Raw genomic sequence first — 12,215 nt, 5'->3', positions numbered from 1 at the left:
ACAGAGTGACATGAAACACTCCCAGGCAAGTCAAGCAGGACCTGAATGAAACGGACCTCTGAGGTGTTTCAGATGCCTCCTATAATGTCCAAAACAAACCTTCAGTCCACAACAAGTGTGAGTGGAAATCTAGTCATTCTGCTTACAATGGAAACTGACTTTAAAAAAGGAGGTAAGGCAATTACCTGGAATTGGAAAAATACTGTTAATTAATGAGTTTAGTTGACGCTGTGTTGAAACTGTTGACTATATGATCACACCAGCATTTATATCATATATCTCCCTGAGTTACAACTGCACATCTTACGCTTTATGTAAGAACACATATTACCGCGAGCCATTTACAGTGAGAAGAATAACCTTTCAGTCATTAACACAGCCAACATGTTCAAAGGTCAGATCTCAGCGGCCGGCCAACGATCCGTGATTATCACATTGTATTGAAGTCATTTTAGTTTGATTAGAGTCACAGAGGGATCATCTTCCCTGCGCAGATACATCAGAGCAGTTGAGGGGAGATTCACGCTATTACTTGCACACACACTGAGCAACAGAAATGTAATCTTTCGTTGTCCTATAAACACACACACACACACACAAACACACCCACTGTTTTTTACGTAAGAGACCCTGCGGAGCGTCGATGCGAAGGTCTGGTCCTGACCCCGGTCTGAAAATGGAAACATGGATCCACACTCCTGTCACGCTTCAGTCCAAACCTCTCATTCAGCACATTAGAGGAGAGTGACACGTGAAGGGAGGAGGGACTGAGATAGCTGTAGCGAGCAAATGGGTTGTGAGAGTGACAGGTGGAAGAGAAAATACACATTTCACGGGTGCGTTTATGTATTTATCACATGTCACCAACTTGTCAGGTAATCATTCACACCTATCACGAGCTAAACGTGGAATAAATCACATCCTTGAAGCTCCACTGCAGCCAAATATTGCCGTGTTTTTCTTGGAGGTGGTTGCTAAAGATGCTCTGTCTGTCAGCTTCTACTGTGCACTTTCACTGAAAACTTCAAACAACGGTGATTTGCAGCGGAGATACAGCAGACGAGTCCGTAAGTACCACATAAGCTCATTCAAACAGATAATAGACGTGTTTTCGCTGGACTCCATCTCCCTCTTGCATTGATCGCTCCCCTGCTGTGAGTCCAGTTCACATGGTGGTGGTGAGAGGACGCAGTGACTCATGGTTGACATTTACTGACACATTACTTGATCGTCATGGAGGCTGCTGACTCTTGGGGGAGCACGTGTGGTGTTAAAGGGCCACACTCGTGGTGTTGCATCTTTTAAGCTCCAAATCACATTTGTCACATTTCTGCAAAGCACTTTCTGAAGTACCCGAAGGTCTCTTTGCCTTTCCAGCAGAGACTTTCTGCTTGTGCTGCTGTTATCTATCGCTGCCATCACAGAGAGTTACATTATAACTGTGTGTTAATGCAGAGATACTGTTAGTTTGGGAGCTGGCTCAGTGAATACTTGCAGGTTGTGCGGTGGCTACTATTGGTTGTGGTTAGATTTGTTCTAAATGGAAACAAAGAGGAAACTTTGTGTGCAAGATTCTTACACACAATGATATGATGGAACACAGATCAGCATGTAGTCACTGTTCTGCCCATGAGACACTACGTAGAACTTCATTTTCAGGTGCATTCCCATCCACCTGTTTTTATGCACAACTTAAAAACCGCTGCATGGAATCAGAATCAGAAACGGGGACCACCAGATCTCCAGACATTCAGAAAAACGTCAATATTTCAAAAAAGGTTTCTCACTTGGCTGAGGCGAAAAAGCAAAATGCAACAAAGTACAAATAAACTTAGCATGACGGACATGAAGACTTATTTGTCTCTCAAGAGAGCGATGAGGAGACTGTATGAAGACGTCTGTTGTCACGTAATCAAACCAGGTAAACAAGACGTCAAAACATGCAGAATCTCTCGTAAAGGTTGTTCAAAAACTCTTTTCATTCCAGAGCGACTGACGGAGAAGGTCAGGCTGCTGCTGCAGCAGTAAATGATGTGTGAGGACAAACCCATACACGTGTGTGTGTGTGTGTGTGTGTGTGTGAGGGTGTGAGGCAGAACTAAAGGCAACGTTTCCTCCTCCTTAAGACAGAATGCTCTAACAGAGTGCTACTTATTGACCGAGTGCTGATTTAATTATGTAACTTAATAGTATGGATTAAGAAGGAAGGATCCACTGTAAGGCAACAATGAGAGAGAGGGAGATCGAGAGTAAATAAGTGTAAGTGTGTGTGTGAGTGGGCACGTAGTGAGTGAGTGGGTGCAAATGAACGAGGGAGTGCTTGTGTGTGTGTGTGTGTGTGTGTGTGTGTGTGTGTGTGTGTGTGTGTGTGTGTGAGTGTGTGTGTGTGTGTGTGTGACCGACTCACTGAGTAAGACACTAAGACGAGGTGTGAGAGCGGAGAAACAGAAGGAGGCAGAGAGAGAGAGCAGGAAGTAAGTGAGAAAAGGATGAAAAGGCGATAGGAAGACTGAATGGTTGGAGAAAATAGAGAAGGAGGGATGTGGGTGTGAAAACAGGAACAAATGTACAGACAGGAAAATATGTGGCTGGAGAGACAGAGAGATAGAGACTCCCATGGGAACTGTCCCATTTTTCAAATGAATGCATACGAACACGTCACATTTATACTCTGGAACAAAAAACGCTTAGCCCAAAGAGATACACTGCAGATTGGATATCTGGATGTCTGATTCAGAACATCTGCAGGTGTTTATTATAATAATGATCGTCACAGAATGAAAACACATGTAGCTCTGCCTGGCTCACCTCAAGCATTGGCAGAATGAACAAACACATCACCAACAAAAACAAGGCAACAATCCTGCAGCAGAACATTTACTAATGCACTTGGTTGGATTATGCGAAAATGAACTTAGCGTTAGGTGTGAACTCAAATGCCGTCGAGTGACCATCTCCTGCCGACGCAATATTCTTCCTAAAACATGTTGAACTCCAGTGAAGTAGGTGCAGCAGGTCAGTCTGCTGCAGCGTCGGTGTAGGTTTGGGAGAAGGAACTCTTCCAATGGGGGATTCCAGGTAAGACACAAGAGCAGTGTGTTGACAGTGCTGACCTTTGAGGAGAGCTGGACAGTCCGGAAATGTCTGTGTTGCACCATCCATTTTTATTTACCCCTCCTCTGTGTGTGTATATATATATATATTATATACACACACAGTATATATGGCACTCAAGTCTTTTGAGTAAACTATTCGAACGTTAGTGACCAAGCTAACGAGTTTAGCTAACTAATATTACTCTTCATTGAATTCTATTTTGTATGATCCGGAGAAGAAAAAACATGACGTGGGAGTGATCCAGAGACCAGAGAGGAGTGCAGGTAGCCGCGGCGCCTCAGGAGCTCACCTGGTAGAGTGGGCGTCGATGTACGTAGGCTTAGTCACCGAGCGCTGTGAGCAGGCTTCACCAAAGCTTCTGGAAGAAAATATTCACGAGGATGTGCAAATGAAGTTCTGTTTTTGTCCTTCGTGCATATCATTACACACAACCACAAGTCGTGTCATACTTTTGTTTATTTAAGTATTTCAAAACCATATGGTCAAGTTACAGATTTAGAGAGATTCCATTTCTTGTAAATATGCAACTTAAACTGTATTTTTACATCACTTTTTAAAGGCTCTGCACACACACTCAGGTGTTTCCAGTATCTCACTGATTGTTCCCGTGCTCAGGCTGAAGGTAGCAGACATTTTGACCTTCATACAAGGAACAGCACAGGTGTCACTACTGAAACTAACGATGGCTCTGCTCTCGTCCCAGTGAGAGCGACATCATTCATTTTATTATTTACACCTGTGTGTTTCCCATCGTGTGAGGATACTGACCTCTACGTACCTGGAACACAGATGATGAAGGTGTGAGCTGCCCTGCCCTAAAAGTTTCAAACAAAACTAACGAGAGACAGAGAGAGAAGTCCACCGATCACACACCCCCCCCCGCCCAGTGTGAGAAGACCTGATGAAATAACTCTAAATAAATATAACTCTCAGACGTTCCACCATGTTAAACGTGGCTTCCTGTATTACACAAGCCTTCGTCTGCATTATACACATTGTAAATGCCACTCCAGAACAAACATGCTTCACAAATGACATTCTTGCCATTAAGCAAATGAGATGTTTGTGCTGAAGTGAGGGGTAACGTCTTTCTGTGTGCATTTGATTAGAGGGAAAATTAGAATATTTCTCATCAAAGAGGATCTCGCTGCGACTCCATTGGGGACAGTGGAGGAGGTTGGCATGATTAACAGCTTATGTACACTTGAAAACATACAAACACACACAAGACGGCAAAAAGCAACAACTCTGTGTGTGTGCTCATGTTGAGAGAAATGCTAAAATCTACACACACACACACACAAAGTGCTCTTTGCCAGCTTCTTGCAGGCTTGCCAGCGGAGTGAACATGTAATAACTGCCGTTTTGTGATATTTCCAACGTGACATTTGTCTGTGGGACCATCTGTGAGGCCGCTGACAACAACACACACTCATATCATATCATCTGTATTTACAATATAATAGATACGTACTGTATAATACCACAATGTTTGCTTTCTCAAGGCATCTGTGGAATGTTTTCTTTTTCTTTGGTCTTATCATTCATTTCAATTAAAACTTTTTTTTTTGTCAACAATAAAGTCAGTTAGTGTTTAATTAAGTTGGTGTTGTCTCGTCATATTTGTCTTAGTTGATATTTAGACATATGTTGGTAACAAACGAACACTGGTCCCAGAGCAGACAGGTTCAAGGCATCACTTGTTGTTCCAGGGCAGCAGACAACGTTAGCCGAATACTTTGCTCATGCCGACTTTAAAGAAGGGAAATGTACAAAAGCAGCTTTCATCTTTACAATTGTGATTTCAAGCCACGAACAGTAACTTGACTTAACAAGTTGACTGCAGCGAGTAAAAAGCCTCGCAGTTTATACCAAAGGAAGAGCAACACAACAAATGAAAGAACACAGGGTTTTTCTTTTGTACTCCACATTTCTTGTCCTTTTATCTGTCTTCCTCAATGTATCTCACCCTCCCTCTGCCTGTCATCTGCCTTGATCCCCCTCCACACCGTCCTCCGCCTCATCACCATCACTGCATCTCTCCATCCGCCCTCATCTTCTCTCCTCTGTTCTACCACATCTGACTCTTTTCCTCCACTCTCGTGCTCAACGCATCTCTCTCCCTCTTCTTTCCCTCTGCGCTTTGTCAACACAGTCTGCTGACCTGCCCTGACAAGATCCCAACAAACACACAGCAGTCCCCACCATGGTGACCTTTACGTGCCACATTATGTGCCTATTTTAATGACTAATGGGGAGGGGGGGAGATCTCATTTGACCGACTGCAGTACCACATTTATAACTGATGATGTATATGTAATCTATACACACATCCAGCCCTTCATCTGTTGGCGGGGAGGCATTCAGGGACACCAATTCATGCGAGTAGAAAGACCAGACACACCACCTGACACTTCTTTGGTTCCTGAGAGATGTATTTGTCAATAATACATCTCTCATCACACAGGCTTCGCTGACCAGAGTGTGTGTGTGCGTGCGTGTGCGTGTGTGTGTGTGAGTGCGAGTGCGAGTGCGAGTGCGAGTGTGTGTATGCATAAGGCCAGGCAGGTTATTCATATAACAACCAGAGAGTGCAGAGATACTGTGCCTGACATATGAGTTCAAATCAACCTGCTGTAAAAAGGTGCAGCCTGGTCTCACCAGATAGCGTATAAATAACACGACATCTTTCATATTTTGCGTGTTATCCCTGTGTATTTTTGCTTTAACGTACAAAACATACAATTATTTTTGCTTTCCTCTAAAGCACCAGCCTCCATCGTAAAACACGCTTCATTCAAAGAAAGTGAAACTGATTAAAAAACGTCTTTGTTAGTCTTTCAACTGTTTCAACAAAGATCCACTCTGGTTTGAGAGTTTGAAAGACTCACTGAATAAGTACCAGATATAAAAAAGAAGTACGGCACTGACAGTAACCACCGATGTTTCCTAACCCTTACGGTTGAACATGAACCTGCATATACGTCTCAAGCTGCTGCTGTTCAACCAGCTCAAATCTTTAATGTTCTACCAACTGGGTCAAGAGACCATAATCACGATCTGGTCATGCAACCTGCAACATCTTATTTACATTGGTTTACCCTAATTAACTGCTCTATTCGTACTCATCTGATGTCGTGTAACATGTTTGTATGTATTTACTAAGTAGCTACATGTTCTGAGTACATGAAATAATATACTGCAAGTCTATGCCCAAGTTACATAAAGTATATCTGGGACTAACATAAATAGCCAATTTACCCACAGTGCTAATTATTTGTAGAGTTTGGATGAAGTGCATCTGAACTTCTCTGCATAAATGCATGTAATTAGACAGCTCCGCTGAGGAAACTCATTTGCATGCAAGCATGTGATGTGGACCTGCACCAAGTGTAATTTGCGAGCAAGTACGCAGCTGAACAAGCACGGATCATCCGACTGACATCTCTGAGTGAGTTTGCTGTTAATTAAGTTGGAAAAGAGTAACTTGATCATTTTATGAGCTGCGTGTTCGTCATGTTGAGGAACGGAGAGAAAGAAAGGGTCTCAGCAGGGACTCTCTGATGAGCGACCTCTGGTTTCACAGTGGGCCGGCTCCGTCACACTTCTGCTCTCTTTCTGTGCACCTGAGCCACCCAATTAAAAACATGTGAACTCCTAACAGGGATCAAGGATAAGAAAAACGAACTGAACTAATAATATATTAATATTATTACGCCGTCTGTTTACTGTTGTTTTGATTGAATAATGTTGGATTGAACAAATTGCTTTGAGATCACAGTGACGCATCAGCATTTCTCTCAATTATCTTCAAGTGTGTTTGACCGACTGGGATTTAGATGCACAAACATTTGAGGCAGGAAGTGAGTTAAGATGCTCTTGGTTGAGTTGGCTTTATTCCCCTGCGGACGGCCAGAGTGGGCTCACCTCTCGTTGGAACTTTTACTTGGTTCAAGTGGGACGATGTGTTAATATGAACTCAAATGTTCCCTTTGTGTGAGCATATTAGAGAAAACTACAATTACCGTCTTGAGGTTGCAGTCTACATCCGTGTCTGTCCAAAATGTCATCGCTTCATAATTTCCTCACATTAGACATTCGCGTGAAATGGTCATAATTAGCATATGAATTCTGGAGTTAAGGCCAAAACCATAATTTGTGAAGTCCCAGTGACTTTTAATCTCCAGTTCATCTTTGAGTCCAAGTGGACGTTTGTGCCAAATTAAATCCCTGCAGGCGTTCCTGAGATATCACGCTCCCGAGAATGAACCGGACTGACAGCATGAAAAGATAATGCCTCGGGCTACGTCTGTCTCTGCGAAATCTGTGAACTCTATCAATCCGCTCCTGTCAAGTTGAGAGAACAGACTGTTAGAGCAGAGTGACAGACAATATGTGCTTGCTAGTTTGATTTGCAAATTTCTTTTCTTTTTTTACCAGCTTACTCTCACTGCCCTTTTCCTTCTTTCTCTGTTATGCGCGGCTGGTTTAATCAGGAAAAGCAGCTGTGGGACAGGGAGAGCGCGGCTCGTCTCTAAACCCGGCTGATTTACTGGCTCCCCAGACCTCCTTTATATGTAACCGGCTAATAGGGCTAATCTGGCAGCTTCACACAGGAACAAAAAGGCAGGCGGTAAACAGACAGCCTGGCAAAGTATACCGAGGTAAGAAGGAGCACACAATGCAGGAACAAAACTAAACGCTGACCATGATGAGAAAAACATGCAGCACAGAACTGGGTGGAAAGAATCACCACGGGCGAAATCAGACAATCATTACATCATTTAAGGGTTTGGAGTCCACTCCATGGTCTGTGTGAGTAAATGATACTCTAACCCTGCTTAGAATGAGTACGTAGGATAAAGTCACCTGTCCTGCACACCTGAGGGTCCTGCCTTCACCAGCCCCGCCCCGCTGCCTTCCTCCACAGCTGCAGCTCGTTGTCTATTACTGTCCTGGGTCAAAGGTCATCCTGCTGGTTGTTAACCTGCTGCTTCAAGCCTGTGTTGATCATTTGTGTTGCTGTCTGCATTCTGATCCTGGCACTCCACACTATAAGTGCAATATCTTTCATACAGTTTGAGAATTAGTTTTACTCCACACAAAAGCAAAAACAGACTATAACTCAATCACACTCATTTAAAACTCGGAGAACGCAGAACTCTGCCAAGGTTGTTTCCATAAGTGAAATGTGTGATTCAGATCTTCCCCTCAAACGACACGGGTTCTTCCTCTGCCCGTGCTACACCCTGCCACCGAGTTTTATGAGAATCGGGCCAGAAGTTTATCCATAGTCCTGCTGACAAACAGACAAACAACCAAAACAACCAGCGCCTTGGTGGAGGTGATTAACATATCCTGGATGATTTGAGAGCGGAAAGACGTTGAGTAAATGCTCCCTGAATGGAGATCAAATCGGATGAATGGGAAAGATTCCCCTGGATTTGTGAGGCCTCAGAACAGCTGAGTTGTATTTGTTAGTATAATAAATATGTAACATGGGATTTGGTGACCTCATGTAATCACCAGTATCTCACCTTCAATCTGACTGGCTAACTGAATACCTTCTGTCTTTAACACTGAACTGTAATATTGATGCATCTCCAGCACGCTTGAGCTAAATAAAAGCTTTTCCAACGAGGAAATGGTACAAAGAGCAAACTGAGACATTATCGTCAAAAAATTGATTGTCAGCAGGATGAGGTCTTTTTGAAGTGGGTGTTTTTGAAATGAAAGGCCAGTCAGATTTCGGAGACACTCTCTAATGCCAGCTGTAAACACAACACAATCCAGACACCATCTTGATCAAATCCGTATTGTAAACGGCTCACTGCTGACACTGGAACTCTGTCCAGTCAGAAGTCAGGACAGAGCCTTCTGCACATCAGGAGATGAACATGAACATACAGTCAGTTAGACAAGTTTAAGACATGTGTGACAAGTATCCAGATACAAGCACACACATACCTTTAGTCCCACACACACACACATCCGTAGTGCCACGTTTCACGCACCAAATCACACTTTGCATGCAGACGCAAACACAGCCGCACGAGCTAATCCTCCTTCTCTCACCTCCGACGGTCGCTAAGCAACAGCACATATCCACAGATTGTTTACAGAGCCTGAAATATAGTTCATCTCAAAGCGGCGGTGAGACAGAGACGGATGACACAATCTCAGATGGAAAGATAAAAAAGAATAAAAGAGGAAAGGTGGTCCGCCCTTTCGCAGGCAAGTGCGCAGTGATGCAACGAGGCTAATGGTCCCGGGTGTGTTATGAAAGATGAAAGAAATGTTTTATGATTTAATACTGTGCGGCTAAACCAAATACATCTGTCGAGATCTCTTGTGCTGAAAGGGATGGCTGGTGACACACAGATTCAGTGTCATGTATCATCTTTGTTTTGGTTAACCCCGAGGGCCAAAGAGATAAATATATATATATATTGTGATCTACAGACTCCAGATCTGATCTATGATTAACATCTTTGTAGCATTGTTGCTCAAGGAACACATGAAACAATGAAATACAATCCAGGAAGGCTCACAGATCTATGAGTTTAAAGGCTTTTCAGATGTTAAAACACAAAGCAGTTTATAATGACACATTATTTGACACCTGGGGAATAATTCAGATCTGTCCTGGACATCTGAGGTGACGTTATCGATGGATGTTTTCACTCACATGACTGTGTTGATTCCTGAAAGCTGCTGGAACATCTGAAGACCACAGCCCACCAGGAGGGCTCGTCGAGTGGGGGCGTAGGTCAGCATTCGCCAGATCACAGGGCCATCTGGAGACACAAGCAAAAGGCACCGCAGAAATTTATTTCAAACTCAGCATGACTTCACTGCAGAAATGAAAGAGGCATTAATCGACTCCTCTGGTTGCAAAAAGATTTAGTAACTTATGAAAACATTTAGAGTAAAATAGGCGATAAAGCAGCGTCTGCTTTAGGGCGGGGCTACCTGTGATTGACAGGTCACTAACACAGTGTTGTCTGCTTTAGGTCGGGGTTAACTTGTGATTGACAGGTCGCTGCCTCGGTGTTGTCCATGTTGTTCATCTTTAACTCTTTCACATTTGTTTTCAGTTCATGAAAGTTAATTGGAACATTTCTTTCGCCTAAAATGTCGTGTTCAGCGTTCGGTTGTACTTTATTCCACCCTCTCGTGTCACTTCAAAAAAACAAGATGGCGACGACTGAAATGTCAAACCTCGAGGCTTGAAAACCGTATTCCACAAACCAATGGGTGACGTCATGTTGACTAGGACCACACACAGTCTATGCTATCACCCTTCTCATATAACTCTGGACAAGAAAGTGAATAAGCATATTTCCCTAAATGAACTGCTCCTTTAACACAAGAGGAAACACAGGAACTATTTCATCTAATGGGACCATCAAGACCAAAAGTACACACAGAGATATCCCTCATTGTGTCCCTTATCAGCTGATGAATCCCCATATTGATAATATGTTAATGATTTAGGCATGAGGTTGACACAAGGAGCTGCTCTGTTACTTCATTAAAATACATTCTCTCTGGAGGATCTGCTTCGCACAGTAGCTGGCTTTGTTTTTTTCCCCACACGGTGAATATCTCAGTTTAGGATGAAACTAATATTTGACGCCAGGCTTTGGCCTCTCAGAGTCCCACTTGGCTCAGCAACAGCGACTGTGATCTCCAACACGGCTCCTCCGGGAGGAGAAGTCTTAATAGGATGAAAGAGCGGCTGGACAGGCATGGAGCTGTCGGATAAAAAGGGGGGGGGGGGGGGGGGGGGCACACGGAGCCAAGAGATCAGACAAACACACCTGAACACACACACACACACACACTGGAAAGACACGCCAGGATACACAAGTGCAAACACAAGCACATATAAAGGAGGATGAGCCTGCACATATGAAATGGCACGCACACACACACACACACACACACACACACACACACACACACACACACACACACACACACACAGACGGAATATTTGGGAGCAGCTGTGTGTGGGAGGACTCTGGACTAGTGAACATCTCCTTCAGCAGTTTGATGAGCAGACCAGACTCTGTACGGGACACACACACAAACACACTCCACTGCTCGACATCATCATCTTTGATGACTTTTAATTGTAAAACTTAACTTAACATATAGAAGCGTGTTGTTGAACATTATAAAGTACTTTGGGGTTTCCAGTTCCAACTGTCAAAGCCAGTGTTTAAAGTGAAGCAGAGCTCTAACCTCAGACAGTGGAGAGAAAGTGATGTGTTTATGGGCTGAGCCATTTCCATGGTGCTAACGTGGTGGAGTGTGATTGGCTGATCTCTGGAGACCGGAGCAGAGGACCGTTATCTGATTAGCCGACAGGGAAATCAGGATTCATGCGCTGAATTCAACTACCGAGAGAGTGGAGACCTGATGGCTGCCTGAAGAAGAGCTCAATATACTCAGCCAAACACACACACATGGAAACACACAAATTCAGATGCAATCACTCATACAAACACACATTATTTCCCCCTTCCTCTCTTTGGGGTTAACAATACAGAACACGTTTATATTTCTCTACAAAAATACAATTTAAAACGCAAAGAGACATTCATACTCTCTAAGCTCAGAGACAGTTTTACATACACGGACACACACACGCGCTCACAAATCACACAGCTTCATTTCCTCAGCTGAACACCACCCAGCTGTAATTTAATCAGAGGAGATATTGAAGAAGAAGGATGGCAATGAAAAACAAGTGAGCGAGCAACCAGCCAGCCACAAGCTCAGTGATTAAATCACAGCACGCCAGTTATTGTACGTCAGTATTCACAGTGAAGCTTCCCAACTATATCTATTTAGTTCAGTCTATACTGCAGAGTTACCTTAAACATCAAGCACAATGCATTCAGGTGCATCACGGAGATGAGTACTGAATGTGATAGTAACACCAAGAACCTGGATCAGCACACACACACACACACACACACACACACACACACACACACACACACACACACACACACACATGAAGCTCGCAGAGCCACAACCCTCTTTTCTTATGTCAATCTACCCACACAAGCCCTGTGATCACTTCT

General features: G+C 43.6%; 1 protein-coding gene across 1 annotated transcript in view; it reads right to left on the bottom strand.

The window, feature by feature from the left end:
* slc2a13a (solute carrier family 2 member 13a) overlaps positions 1-12,215 on the bottom strand; it is a 47,761-nt gene that overhangs the window by 8,120 nt on the left and 27,426 nt on the right. The window contains exon 4 of the mRNA XM_029462552.1: positions 9,806-9,914. Within this exon, the coding sequence (XP_029318412.1) occupies positions 9,806-9,914 (109 nt within the window). The remainder of the gene's footprint in view (positions 1-9,805; positions 9,915-12,215) is intronic.

Source organism: Cottoperca gobio, chromosome 23 (genome assembly GCF_900634415.1).
Source record: "Cottoperca gobio chromosome 23, fCotGob3.1, whole genome shotgun sequence".
In the NCBI taxonomy this organism is placed as follows: Eukaryota; Metazoa; Chordata; class Actinopteri; order Perciformes; family Bovichtidae; genus Cottoperca; species Cottoperca gobio.
This window is presented reverse-complemented; position numbering and strand designations above follow the sequence as displayed.